This window comes from Anser anser (assembly GCF_964211835.1).
Source record: "Anser anser genome assembly, chromosome: 8".
Taxonomy (NCBI): domain Eukaryota; kingdom Metazoa; phylum Chordata; class Aves; order Anseriformes; family Anatidae; genus Anser; species Anser anser.
Genome location: NC_139728.1, coordinates 951,018 through 963,541, shown reverse-complemented (window position 1 = coordinate 963,541; position 12,524 = coordinate 951,018). Strand labels below are relative to the sequence as shown.

Genomic DNA, 12,524 nt, shown 5'->3' with positions numbered 1-12,524 from the left:
GAAGTAGCTGACTGCCTTAAAGCAAAGCAGAAGTTCAGTTTTAAGTGCTTTTGTTAATTGTGGTATTTAATTTCCATTAAAATGGGGCTTTGATTGATGTGCTATGATTTTGTTTTGTTTTGTTTTTTTCCAGAACCAAGAATGATAGCTGCAGGGAAATTTGCAAGTCTTCCCAGAAATGTCCCGGTGAATCATCAGTTATCATTAGCTTCTTCCATGGACCTTTTGACCAGCAAACCTTCACTAGCTGAGCATCGCTCAGACTCCTTTCAAGACATCTCTATCCATGGCACTCTCCCCAGGAAAAAGAAGGGGACAGTTCCCGTTAGATCCTGTGATATATTTAGCCACATGGGAACGTTACCATACACCAGAACACACCGGCAGCAGCCACCTTTTATACAGGATGTCATAGAAGAGTATCCTCTACCAAATGGAAGGAGCAACAAACTCCGTGCCAGGTACTTGTAAAACCTTAATTTACATTTGCTTGTTGCGTAGGAATTATTAGGTATTTCTCTAAACCTCTAAATGTCTAGTTAGTGGTGCAGATGTTTATTATAACTTCGTGTGCTAACGGAAGTTGATTTCTTCGCTTGTACTCAGTTTAGCTCTTGATGGGAGGAGACAAACAAAAAAACAATGTGAAACATGCAATATTTGGGCTTGTGTGGGAATCTGATTCATAATTTCAGGAATTCTGAGAATTTCTTTTTTGACTTAATATCTCAGGCTTCAACATAATTTCCCTTTTCCAGTAAGATCAGTCAGTATGGGCTGTTAAATATGAATGCCTGTTTAAAATTACCTTCTATGCCACTGTGTCTGTGGGACTTAGTGATTTGGATATTTAGTCTTTCTTAGACATCTGTGAAGCTTTGCAACAATAATTTTCAAGGACTAGGTCTTGCCTCTGAACCTTTAAAAGGTACATTTTTTGTACCGGCATTGCTATACCGTTCCCATGGAGGAAACTTTTTAAATAAAGAATCAGAAATCACTGAATTGCTTTGAAATGGCCCTTTGCATTGTTCTAACAGAGCAGTTTTAACCAGAAAATCAAACTGGTCAAACTTGTTTTGGATTTGGATTCAGTGCTTACAGGGATGAAGTGTGGAGGAAAGGAGAAAATGGTACTCTAGCTGCCCCCTACCTAGAGCTATGTGTGAGCTGTTGTTCTTGAAGACTCTGTAGAACCCAAAGTACGCTCATCATACTATTGCTGTAGTAGTCCTTGCCTAACTTCTGGTTATATCCATGACTCTTGAGAAAGAATTCTGCTTTCATAGCTAGCTTTTGTTTTGGGAATCTGTCTTCAGCACCAATATTCATTGCCACAAAAAATAATTTTGTGAATAGCCTTGTTTGTTCTGATATTTAGGTCTATAAAATGGGACATTTTATTCAGCTAACATAAGAAAAATTCAGTGCAATACAGTGGATCTATTAAAGGCACAAAGGTGAGCGAGTGTCAAGTTGTTTGGGTGACAGAGATAAAGGTTGAGGAAAAGGTAACCGAATAACAACTTCTGAAAAAGCATGCACGGTTTGCTTTTCATTTACAGGATATGTTCTCAAACCTCATGAGGGAACGACAGTTCTAATTATATGGGGTTGTGTGTGTACAGTGGTTTTTGTTTGTATGCTTTTGCTTGTGGCATACGAGATGAAACTTTCTCAACACTTGAAAATAAATTTTTCTTCTCTATATCCCTTTTACTTGTAAAAGAAAAAAGGACCTCAACATGTTCAGTATTCTGCTGTCAATGACCTCTGAGACACCTGCTTACACAAACTGACTTCTTAACATGCTTTACTTCTTTGATTCTCGTACTTTTAGAGAATCCAAGCAGCCATGGTTGCTACCATTAAAAGAATATGGTGGTATACCTAGAAGTTTTCTTACGCCTTCCTTCCCAGGAGCAGTTACTAAACATGATATGCAAGAGTTTTTTTTTTCTCTTGGGAGACCAGAACTTCTATATTAAATATAGAATACTTGTAACTGGTAACTTTCTTTGTCCTCTGAAGAACACATCTGCACAAGCTGTAAGGGTAAGAACAGAATGCTTGCGAGGAAAAGGTCAAGAAGTTCTGCCTAATCAGAATGAAAACAAAGCTTTTGAAATGATAAGAAATTCAAAAGATGTTGTCAGTCTAGCCTATTCATAGAATTTGCATATTTTGAGTCATAACAGCAAGTACTGTTTCTGTGTTTGATTTTCCAGTGGCTTTGCTAAAACACACACGCGATACTATGTTAACAACTGCTGCCTTTTGCTTTAATTTTAACAACAGATCTTTATACAGTCTGCTCCATAACCTGACAGCCCCGTTATATTGGAGCAGGAGGTACTGCCAACTTGACAGCAAATATGTCACTTCTTGAGTCTCCTTTGGGTGACTGTACCATTCGCTAGTATATTTTAAAAGAAAACTGAGAGAGCAAGTCAGATTTTCCTGTGGTAAGAGTTCTGCTGTATATGCTAAGGTATATATTCTAACACTTACACTCAAATTGAAATTAGTTGAGACTGACAGTATAGGGAAGTCCACATTATCTTATCTGTGTTTTATGAAAACAGCCCTGTAATAGTTTGATTCTTGCAGGGACATACGTATAATGTTACGGGGATATTCTCATTAGGAGTAAGTCAGTCTTTCATTGCATTAATGCTGTTTACAAAAAATGTGTGAACACATGTTTTAGTCAAACTTCTTCATGATGCATTGTTCAACTCTGGTGCTGTATTTGGCATCAGCACACCAGAACTAGCAGTCATTAGGACTGCAGTGTTCATGTGCATGTGGATCTGGTTATACTGAACTTTGACTCAGGCATGTCCATAGCTTTAAGCTTGATAACATCTAATTTTAAAAGCATAATTATGGTAACATTTTTGATAATTCAGAATGAGTAATATAGTCTTTAATCAAATGTATTTATATAAATAAACATATTTATATAAATACATAATTTTGTGGGACAAAAAAATAGGACAAAGCAAGGAGAATAGGGAAAGAAGATAATAAATTGTATGGTTACCTAATGGAACTCTTGATTTCCAGAAACTTCTCGCCTGTCTTACGTGACAGCTAACTGATTATGTTCTGTTGGGTTTTTATAGTTTTACAACCAGAAAAGTATGTCTTTGTGGAATTTTTAGATTTCTTCTGGATTAACGTAGAAAAATATAATTCTGATGTACAAAAGCATTCTTCTAATGTTTCAGTAGCTACTTCATGCAAATGTTTCAGGAAAAAAACAAACCACACGAGATGAAGATGCAAAAACGTGATAGTCACTTCTGAAAACTTGGAAAATAAGTATTTTGTCGGCTTTCAATAAAGGAAGATTGTGTTCTCTATTTGGTTTGGGAACGCACAACTGTGCTAGTTTAAGAGGAAAAAAAGATTTATTGAGAAAGCCTGTATGTGATTTTTTTGAGTCTCTTGGAAATAATTCAATGGCCAAAATTAGAAGTAACTGAGCTCTTGAAAGCTATTCTGTTTTATGAGAAGAACTCTTGTTTTAGCTTGTAAAGCTACTTGTAATATTTTTTTATCTGATATTGACAATTAATCCTAAATAAAGCACAACTGGAATTTCCCTTTGACACCTGATCCATAGTTCACCCATGTTTAATTACCTTGGCCTTGTTTTATGATGTCTTTATTTAAAGAAGAAAATCTTCAAATGCATATCTGTTGGTAGATTTAAAAAATACATGTTTTTTGAATCTGCTGGGTGTAGGACAGGTAAGGGGTAGGTTGGGGTCAGCTTCATTCTTTCACTGAGAAAATGGGCAAGCAATCTCTAACACCTTCCAGTGCTCACTGAACCCTGTTGCAAAAGATCAAAATGTCACAAACGTCCTGTAAACTAAGAGGTGTTTATAGACTAGCCCAAAGAATCTACGTACAAGCACTAAGAATACACTTAGTGGTTCTGAAAGTACGGTAGGTGTATCCAGCTTTATATTTAGCCAGACTTCAGTCTATTTTAATTTGAGTACTGATCAGCAGACTTTGTTGTTTTTCCTGTGTCAGCTCTTTTTCCCCGTAATATCAGATAAAGCGCTATCATCTAGCATTGGACTTTCTGTTGGCCGTAGTTGAGAGTTATTTCAGACAAGATTAGTTTATCTGGTCATTTAGGATGTTCTGTACTCTTTAATATTTCTGATCTTCAAGGCTCTGCACATTGAGCTGGGTGAAACTTATATACTTCTCTCAAATATGTGATAGCATCTTAAATAACTGTCCAGGAAAAAAAAAGTTCAATTTTAAACTGACTAGTACCACTGACATCAGTAGGACAACTTTATCAACAGAAAGCTAAAGAGATTCACTGTCCTCTGCAGAACTGTCCTTGGAGAGCAGTACATTTGGAAGTTAGCAAGGTGTTGGTATTGAGTTATAAATACTAATGGATCTTTGGTTCCCTTTGAATTGTTGTTTAAGGTGGGGAGGAACTTTTTATAAAGCACATAATTTTTGAAGTAAAAATAATTGGTTTTGGTGTAATGCTTGACATTTCCTCTTAGTATGAGTTTTATTTTCCTGTAACAGACCTGTAACAGACTGTTTGTGGTTGTGTTTTTTCACAGGAGTAAGACGAGCATGGTAAATTTACAGCTACTAAATATGTTTTTGACTTCTCCCATGTGCAAACAAATGCTTTTTCAAAAGGAAGGGTTCCTGAGAAGCTGCCAAAGCTTCATGCTTTTTGTCTAGAAGTTTCCCATTGTTTTTCTTGATCTGACCATTCACATGTACACCTGTAAATCTCAGCTATGCTTTCACAGAGATGGAGGTTAGCCATCCACTAAAGCTGATAGACATTTGTGGTAGAAGCAATGCTCTGTTGTATGAGCAGAGAATACCTAATGTTCTCTGCTTATATTCAGAATCAGATCTTCTTAACCTTAAACTTTCGGGGCTCATTTCTGGTATGACTCATCTGCCTTCCCTTTCCAGCCCCTCAGTCTGTTGTGTGGACAGATTCTTCTGCTGCCAAGTATGTACCAAGTACTGTGTTGCTTCTTCTAACAGTACTTTGTTTCACCATCCCTCATCTTACCTCCTGTCCGCATGTAACCGTTTATTTTTCTTTCCACTCCTTTTATGCTGTGAATAAAGTTCTGCTTTCCACGATTACTGCAGGACATAACAACAGTACGTTGGTACCTGCTGTTAAGAACCACCAGTCCTGCAGATAAATACGATGGTTTTCTTTTCAGTTCTCTTTTCAGGTATAAATTACATAGCAAAAAGGCAACTACATTTTTCCCCCCACCTGTGCTTAGGTGCTTAATTCAAGTATAAATCTTTTTGAAGGAGGGCAGCAATCATTTTAGAGACATTCTTTTCAAAAACACGATAAATGAGAAGAGAACATGTCAATGTTGTACTAGGGCAGCTGTGCTTATAATTATGGTGGACTGTTTCTTTACGAAAAGTTTTACTAATGGTGTGTCCGCTGCCATGCTGCCATGCACCCATCAATCTGTCGCACACTGGCTGAAACTACAAATTGTAGCTGTACTTTTACTTTCCAGCAAGAAATGTTTGTTAGCAAAACAAGCTGGCCTCTGAAAGTATTGTAGAAGCCACAGTTTGTTTGCCAAGTGGTGATAAGGTTGCATGTTTTTGGAGTTCTGGGCTGAGTTTGTTGCAGCTCAGGAGGGCACACTTGTCAAAATACAATCTATTATGATGAGGTGGAGAGGAGATGAGCAATTAATTGTAATATAGGGTTACAAATTTCTGATCTATTAGTTTGGAGGAAATCAATGAAATTGAGAAGAATATACCCAGTGGATGTCAATGTCAAACAGAGGAGTATCTCATGTATTGCTGATGCTTGTTCACAACATCCTGTATAGAGAGGTGTCTGATACAGTGAGCTTCTTAAACTGGGGTAAGGGAATAGACAGGGAGGAGAGCTCTTCCTCCCACCATCTTCTTGGGATTAACTTTCCTGTGTTCCAGTTCCAATACACGTTTCTGAAAGACACATCAGCCACATGACAACTGTGCTTTCTGAATAATGTTTTTTACATAGATTTACATGAATTTCAGATGAATTAGAAGAATCTGTGATACTACTGAGTGTGTGACAAATTTTTTGAGATTAAGTGATTTAAAAATGTTTTAAAAAATCTGAATAACTGGATCCTGAACAACTACAGTAACTAAAGCACTGACTGTAAAGAATTGCCAGCTGGAGGTATAAATCAACAGATTACAGCACATACAGAGAAGTGTATAGAAGCAGTGACTGTTTGGATAAGCCCTGGTCCTGCTGCCCAGCCACTGCTTTCACAACATTGTGAAAGTCTTGGAAAAAGAAAGTTTAAGAATAGCTCTAAAGAACAAAGCTTTGGCTCTGGGACTCCTCAGTGTTAAGGAAAATATAAGAATAGAAGTGCCTAGTTTGGGTTTTTGTGGATACCAGTACTGTATGTGGTTCAGAAGTAGAGAGTGACTTGGAAAAAGTAGAAAGCAGTAGATTTTCTGCTGTGATAGGTAAAATGCAGCAAGTGGAGGGATGCAGCAAGTGGAAATGATGAAAGCAAATGGCTGTAACAACATTAGCTCTGCAGGGGCGTTCTGAACAAATATGAATGAGTGAAGATCTTATTTAATTCCAGAGAAGATGATATTTTATCTTTTCCTGAGATTTGATTACTGAAGATTCCCTCCTGTTCTTGTGTAAACTGCAGGTCATTATGCAGTTAGTCACAGAAGTTTGCACTTGTTTCCACTGGTGTTTGAATGAGTCATGTCCATAGTGTTGTGGAGCTGTAGACAGAAGTGTGGAATGGCTTTAGGAGTATAGTAGGAGTGTGTGTGTGAAGCAGAAGCTGCTCAAGGATAAAATCACTGGGTCTTACCCTAGTTTACAGTACAAATAACATCAGTCTACAGTATGTATACTTAAACACAGTATGTTTAACATGTTCAAACTTGTACCTTCATACTTAAGTAGTTGTGTATTGTTTAAATCTACATAGGTGAAAAGATTTCAGAGACAAATCGAAGGAGACATTTGATCCCATTTGATCTCTATAATATTTTTGTCTACCTAAGCAGCCATGCACCAGTTTCTCAGGCTCCCTTTGAGCCTGCATTGTCTTCACATTGATTTGTCAGGCATCAGCCTTGGCCCTGTTGAGAAGACTGTTCTTTTTAGCCTCACTTTTTCAACACAGTAGAAAGGAGATGCTTTTGAAAATGTTCCTAGCAAAGGTCACTTTACAGTGAAGAAACATGCTTTCACATATCAAGTATTGGCAATGCATCCTAATGTTTTTCCCCACAAATAGATTTATAAAAGTGTGGAGTAGCACAGAGCTGCTTCAGGGCCATTCAGCAGTTTTCATAAATGTAAGAGTATGTATCTGATCATTGAACGATGGGGAGGATTTGGGCATCTCTGATAATACTGTTGTGTCTACACTGAAATTTTGTTAAAGTTAGCACAGTTACTTTATTAAGTGTGGCTGTAAGGATGGCAAAGGCCTGGAGAAAGCAGATGATTAATATGGCTTAATCTGTCCAGGTCTGAGTGTTCCAGGGTTCTTCACAGCAGCAATGAGGACAGGAGGTCATGTACAATTGTTGTAGAAGGATGGAGGTTTTCTTAGAATCAGCAGCTAAGTATTAAAGGATATATCCGTGTAAAGATTCTTTATTGAAGCAGTGCTAGAGAACTATTGAATAAACCTCAGAGTACAGAAAAAGAAAGGCTGAATGTTTCTGAGTTACTGAAATCCTGGCTATTCTGCAGCCACTGGACTGAATAATTTGTGTTGGGGTTGGACTCTTTTCAGCTGTAGTATTAATTGCAAGTACATTATAATTTTATCAAATATATTTTTAAGTGACTAGTTATTCAGACTTAAACATTTTCCTTAGCAGATTCTCTTGCTCGGTTGTTCATTGTCTTTAATCAATGCATATTTTGAAGCTGGCAGTATTTAGTTTGTCATACCAGAAGTATGATTTGAGTAGTTTACAAGGATTTTTTCCTTCCTTTTAACTTATGACGACTGATGTTGACAACTTCAGAAGGTATTTTTAAAAATTCTTCCCACACATTTGGCTGTCGGGTGTGTTGGGAAGTGGAAGAATATCATCCAATAACATCTGAATTCCATCCCCTTGGAGGGAGAGATTGAAGGGTTATGTGCCTGCAAGATCAGCCAGAAGAGAGAAAGGTGTTTTCAGGTGTAACAAGGGAGCTCAAGAAAGAATGTATTTTTGGCCAGGACATCCTTAGAATGGTGGAGGCTAAGATTTTGATGATTGATGTCTTGTACAGGTGAACTGTTATTGGAGGAGTGTTTATTCTGCTAGTTTCCACACAGACCTTGTGCATGTTATGTGCATCATCAGACTTTTTTTCTCCTTTCTCTTTTTTTCTTCTGTAGCCAAACACAGACTGAAAAAAAAAAAAGTGAGTCTTTGTTCCTTGCCTCTTGAAATGAGGTGACGTTGGTGTGAATACCGAATATCCCTTTCTTATATTCTTTTTCTGTGGCAGACTGAGTATAAAAAGAGCATGAAGTCAGTGCTGTGTCATACTGCAGCCATTACCCAATGCCTTACTTTGAGGTGTTCTGAAAACACCTGTGTCTTCCAGATGACATCTTTCTGTATTATATAGGCTTTTTGTCTTAAGTGGAAGTAGGGCCTGTCTGATTATTAGGAAGCCAAAATGTACAATAAAACCTAACCTGTGAACCCACGGTTTATACAGTAATGGTTGACTTAAGTACTGACTCTGCTTGTATACATACATCTGTATGTAGGTAAACATACAGATGAATGAAGATGTAAAGTCAAGCTCATTATGAAGATTAATATTAGCATTTCTTGAAATCCAACAAAATCTGATGAAAAATGAAAAGCTCAGTATTGTTGCAAGAAACCTTCAATCACATTGATTTTGAGAAGTAGCAGAGCCTGCAAGTACCTTTCATCTGGTCTGGTAGTTATCTGAAAGTGCATTTTATTTTTTTAATATCATCCAATACAAAAAAATGAGGTTGTGGCTTCACCCTTCTTATTAAGATGCTTTACAAGAAAAAAGGAAAAGGCCTTTGTTCTGAGCCTTTTTTTCTGAAGGGTCTTGACATTATAGATTTCCTTTGTTGGGAGCATATGGCATAAAGGAGCGCATTATCATTGCTAACAGAGAACTGAGGTTCAGGAGGTAGTTTTGTGATCACTTCCTAGTTATTTTGGCAAACTGCTTAATGTGGCTGTATTACGGTGGAATTGAATGATAGGAAAATGTAGTAATTAACCTTTACTATTAGTTATTGCAGAAATTTACCATTCCTTGAAAATAAGCTCAAATATTTGCACAAAGATGAAAAGTTAGACACCAAGGTAAGGTGTGGGAGAGGGGAAGATCTGTTGGGAGAAAGGTGAGGAGAGCTCCAGCATGAATATCCTATTATATAAACCTGAGCTGGTCGTGAGTTGCAGGGTTTGCTACATTTTGTTGTATAACAGCTTACCAGATTAAGCGTTCTAGTACTTGTGAAGAAATTTGCTACAGCATCCATTTGCTAAGACCAAATTTTTCAAGGCACTTCTCTTGTGTGGAAGGTGAGTGAGTACAGTGAGATTTCTCTCTCTTTCTCTTGTTTTCTATGTTTTACATGGCAGTAAATAGACTGTTTTGTCTTAAAGTGTTTCTGCCTCTTTCATTTATTTTACTTTGGCTTGATCTGTCATAAAAATCCCTTGGCTTGTATCTGGCAATGGGAACAGTAGAGTCCATAGCAAGGCTAGTCTGCAGGAGTAGAGTGTTAATGCAGACCATCAAACATTCTCACTGCTGAAGTGAGCAAGTAAACTAGTTGTTAGTCTCAGGTTCAGGTTCATTCTTTTGAAGTTTGTTGGATACACAGTGCTGTTAGATCCTTTTTCTGAAAGATTCCACAGCCTACTGATGAGCAAAATTGCAAAGTTTTTCAGAAGTGTTCAGTATTTGAACAACTTTCCACAGATCATTTGAGAAGACTTTATGGACTTTGCTGACATGGTTAAGAATGGCATTTTTTTCCAGCCAAATTGCAAACTGTTGTAAAAGAAAACATTTTAATTGTTAGCAGCTTCCTTTTTCTTTTTGCGTTGTACTTCACTCCTGTTTTCTCTGGTATGTTTTTACATATTTTCTGTGCATATGGTTACCAAAATGCCCCTTCTTTATACATTGTCTAGGAAAATGTTTCAAATGGACCAAATTCTATTTCCACTGGGCTAGGCAGCATTGTTGTTACTTTTCTGAAACTAAACTGGGAATGGAATTTGACTGTTGATAAGTACTGGGATAATGTGAAACTGCAACCCGTGCTCCAACGTGGACAGCTGAGCACCATCATATTGCAAGACTGCGTAGAGGCAGGGCTGAGAAGCAGGAGAGTTCTGTTCTTTAATGTTCTGCATTAAAAGCTGTGAGGGAGCCAAACTTAAAACTGAGTATGAAACAATAACAGTTTCAAGTGATACACAATTACATTTCAGATAACACAGTAAATTTAGAGACAGTATTCAGAGTTGGCTGATTCCAGTGTAACCCATGTCTACATATCTGAAGCTTATTAATAAGTTTCCAATATTATATCATCATAACTTTCACTGAACAGGGTTCTCTTTCTAAATTTATCGGGCCTACGTTGTCCGTGTGGCAAACTTGATTGACATAACAAGCTTTCTTCTGTTAGCAATGCTATCATTATAAGTAACTTAAATGGGAAAACAATACAAGTAAAGAAATAAATTTGAAAGCTCGAGAGATTTCTCCCTTGATATGTTTTAGGTGGCATATAACTATTATCAGCCATCTTTTGGAGTGGTTTTTTTTTTCATAAGGTTGTTTTTACTTTGTTTAAAACTGGATAATGATCTTTATTTCCCAAATTAATTAATAGTAGTTCTTCTACTAGTACTGATTTTCTAGGAGGAATCAGTGGTTTATAAATTAGTTGAATGTTTAAATAGGCCATCTAGATACATGGGCATTTTTTAACAAGGATTTTAACATGATCTAGTAGCCTATTGCTCATGTGAATATCTATTCAGGATGAGAAATATCTAAACTCACCATTTTTTTCTGTTTTTGTGTCCCTTCTTCCTTCCTCTTGCCCCGTTTTCTTACAGAGATCAGAATATTCTGGATCCTGCTTTGGAGTATGTTAAGGTAACGTAACAGTTCTTACCCTCCACATATTTCATTTGTTATATAACTAGCACTGCCAGAGTCTTTCCAGTTCTTTGTAGTTAAATAGTGCTTCTGTCTATCTGTCTATCTTTTGTTACAGATAAACTAATTATGAATGTCAGACTGTTTTCTGCATGCTTTAGTGGGCATCATGTTTCAGGGGTAGACTGCATTTTGATATTGGGGCCTCTTTTCAGTTACATGGTGACTTTGATCTTTGTTAACAATTTAAAAGAATCCATATTCTTGTTTATGCATTTCTTGGGAAGGAACATATCTGCAAAAATTACAAAAATTCAGGTTTATGGTTTTAGCAATATATTTACTAACACTATAGTTAAAAATTTTACTTCTGATCCAAAAAGTAAGTGGAATCCTGGCAAAACTATATGTTGTTTTCCTTTTGTACAAGATGAGACTGCTTAAAATATATAAATACCTATTTTGTTAGTGTAAATCATAAACACTCTGGAGCATTCATAAATTTTATTCAAAAGTCAGTCCTGGTTTGGCAATATAGAAACTTTGGAAGAAACCTTAGGGATGTGATTCTGTACTGAGAGCCTCTTGTAGTGCTGCATGTCTGTAATTTCCACTGAATTAGCACCTTTTATCATGGTTAATTTAAGTGAATAGTATTTCTTAGAAAACAAAAATCTGGTTTACAAGTCATGTCTCTCAAATATGGGATTATTTAATTTCTGACTTCTTTTCTCTGTCTTTTAGAAGATGCTAATTTTCTGTAAAGGATCTGAGAAATACAGATTATCCTTGACTACAGGGTATTTCTGTAACTATTCCATGTGGACGTGAATTTCTCAGATGTGTATATTTCTGCTTTAGGTTAGAGTTGAGGTGATGAAGAAACTAAAGAGAGCCAATAGCAACAAATTGAATTCCAAAGTCAGCTGGGTTCTGCTGCTAGAATTCCCTGTGTGGGTGTTCATAGTTGAGGAAAATGGAGGGGTGCCCAGGTTAGGGTTGAGGCTGATAGAACAAGTAAACTAGGAGAAACAGTAAGGCAGTGTTGGGAGGGGAGAGATGTATCTTAGGTGTGCCTGCCCTGAGCCTCACTCCTGGAGTGCTGAGTGGGAAGCCCTGGATGGACCTTGGATCTGGCCTGTTAACCTGTCTTGCCTGAGGCTTGCTGGACTGTCACAGGACTTGTCAGTGTCATCACCCTCATCAGCATGCTTGTGCCTTGGTGCTCTGGGACTGGACCTTATTGGGGAGCTTTCCTAGGCATACCTAGTCCCCTTCAACTGCAAGACAGCTAGTTTTA

General features: G+C 37.2%; 1 protein-coding gene across 7 annotated transcripts in view; it reads left to right on the top strand.

The window, feature by feature from the left end:
* BCAR3 (BCAR3 adaptor protein, NSP family member) overlaps window positions 1-12,524 on the top strand; it is a 97,331-nt gene that overhangs the window by 49,853 nt on the left and 34,954 nt on the right. For all 7 annotated transcript variants that reach the window (XM_083847460.1, XM_083847459.1, XM_083847462.1 and 4 more), the window contains exons 2-3: window positions 134-461; window positions 11,182-11,221. In XM_083847460.1, the coding sequence (XP_083703586.1) occupies window positions 142-461; window positions 11,182-11,221 (360 nt within the window). In that variant the 5' untranslated portion in view covers window positions 134-141. The remainder of the gene's footprint in view (window positions 1-133; window positions 462-11,181; window positions 11,222-12,524) is intronic.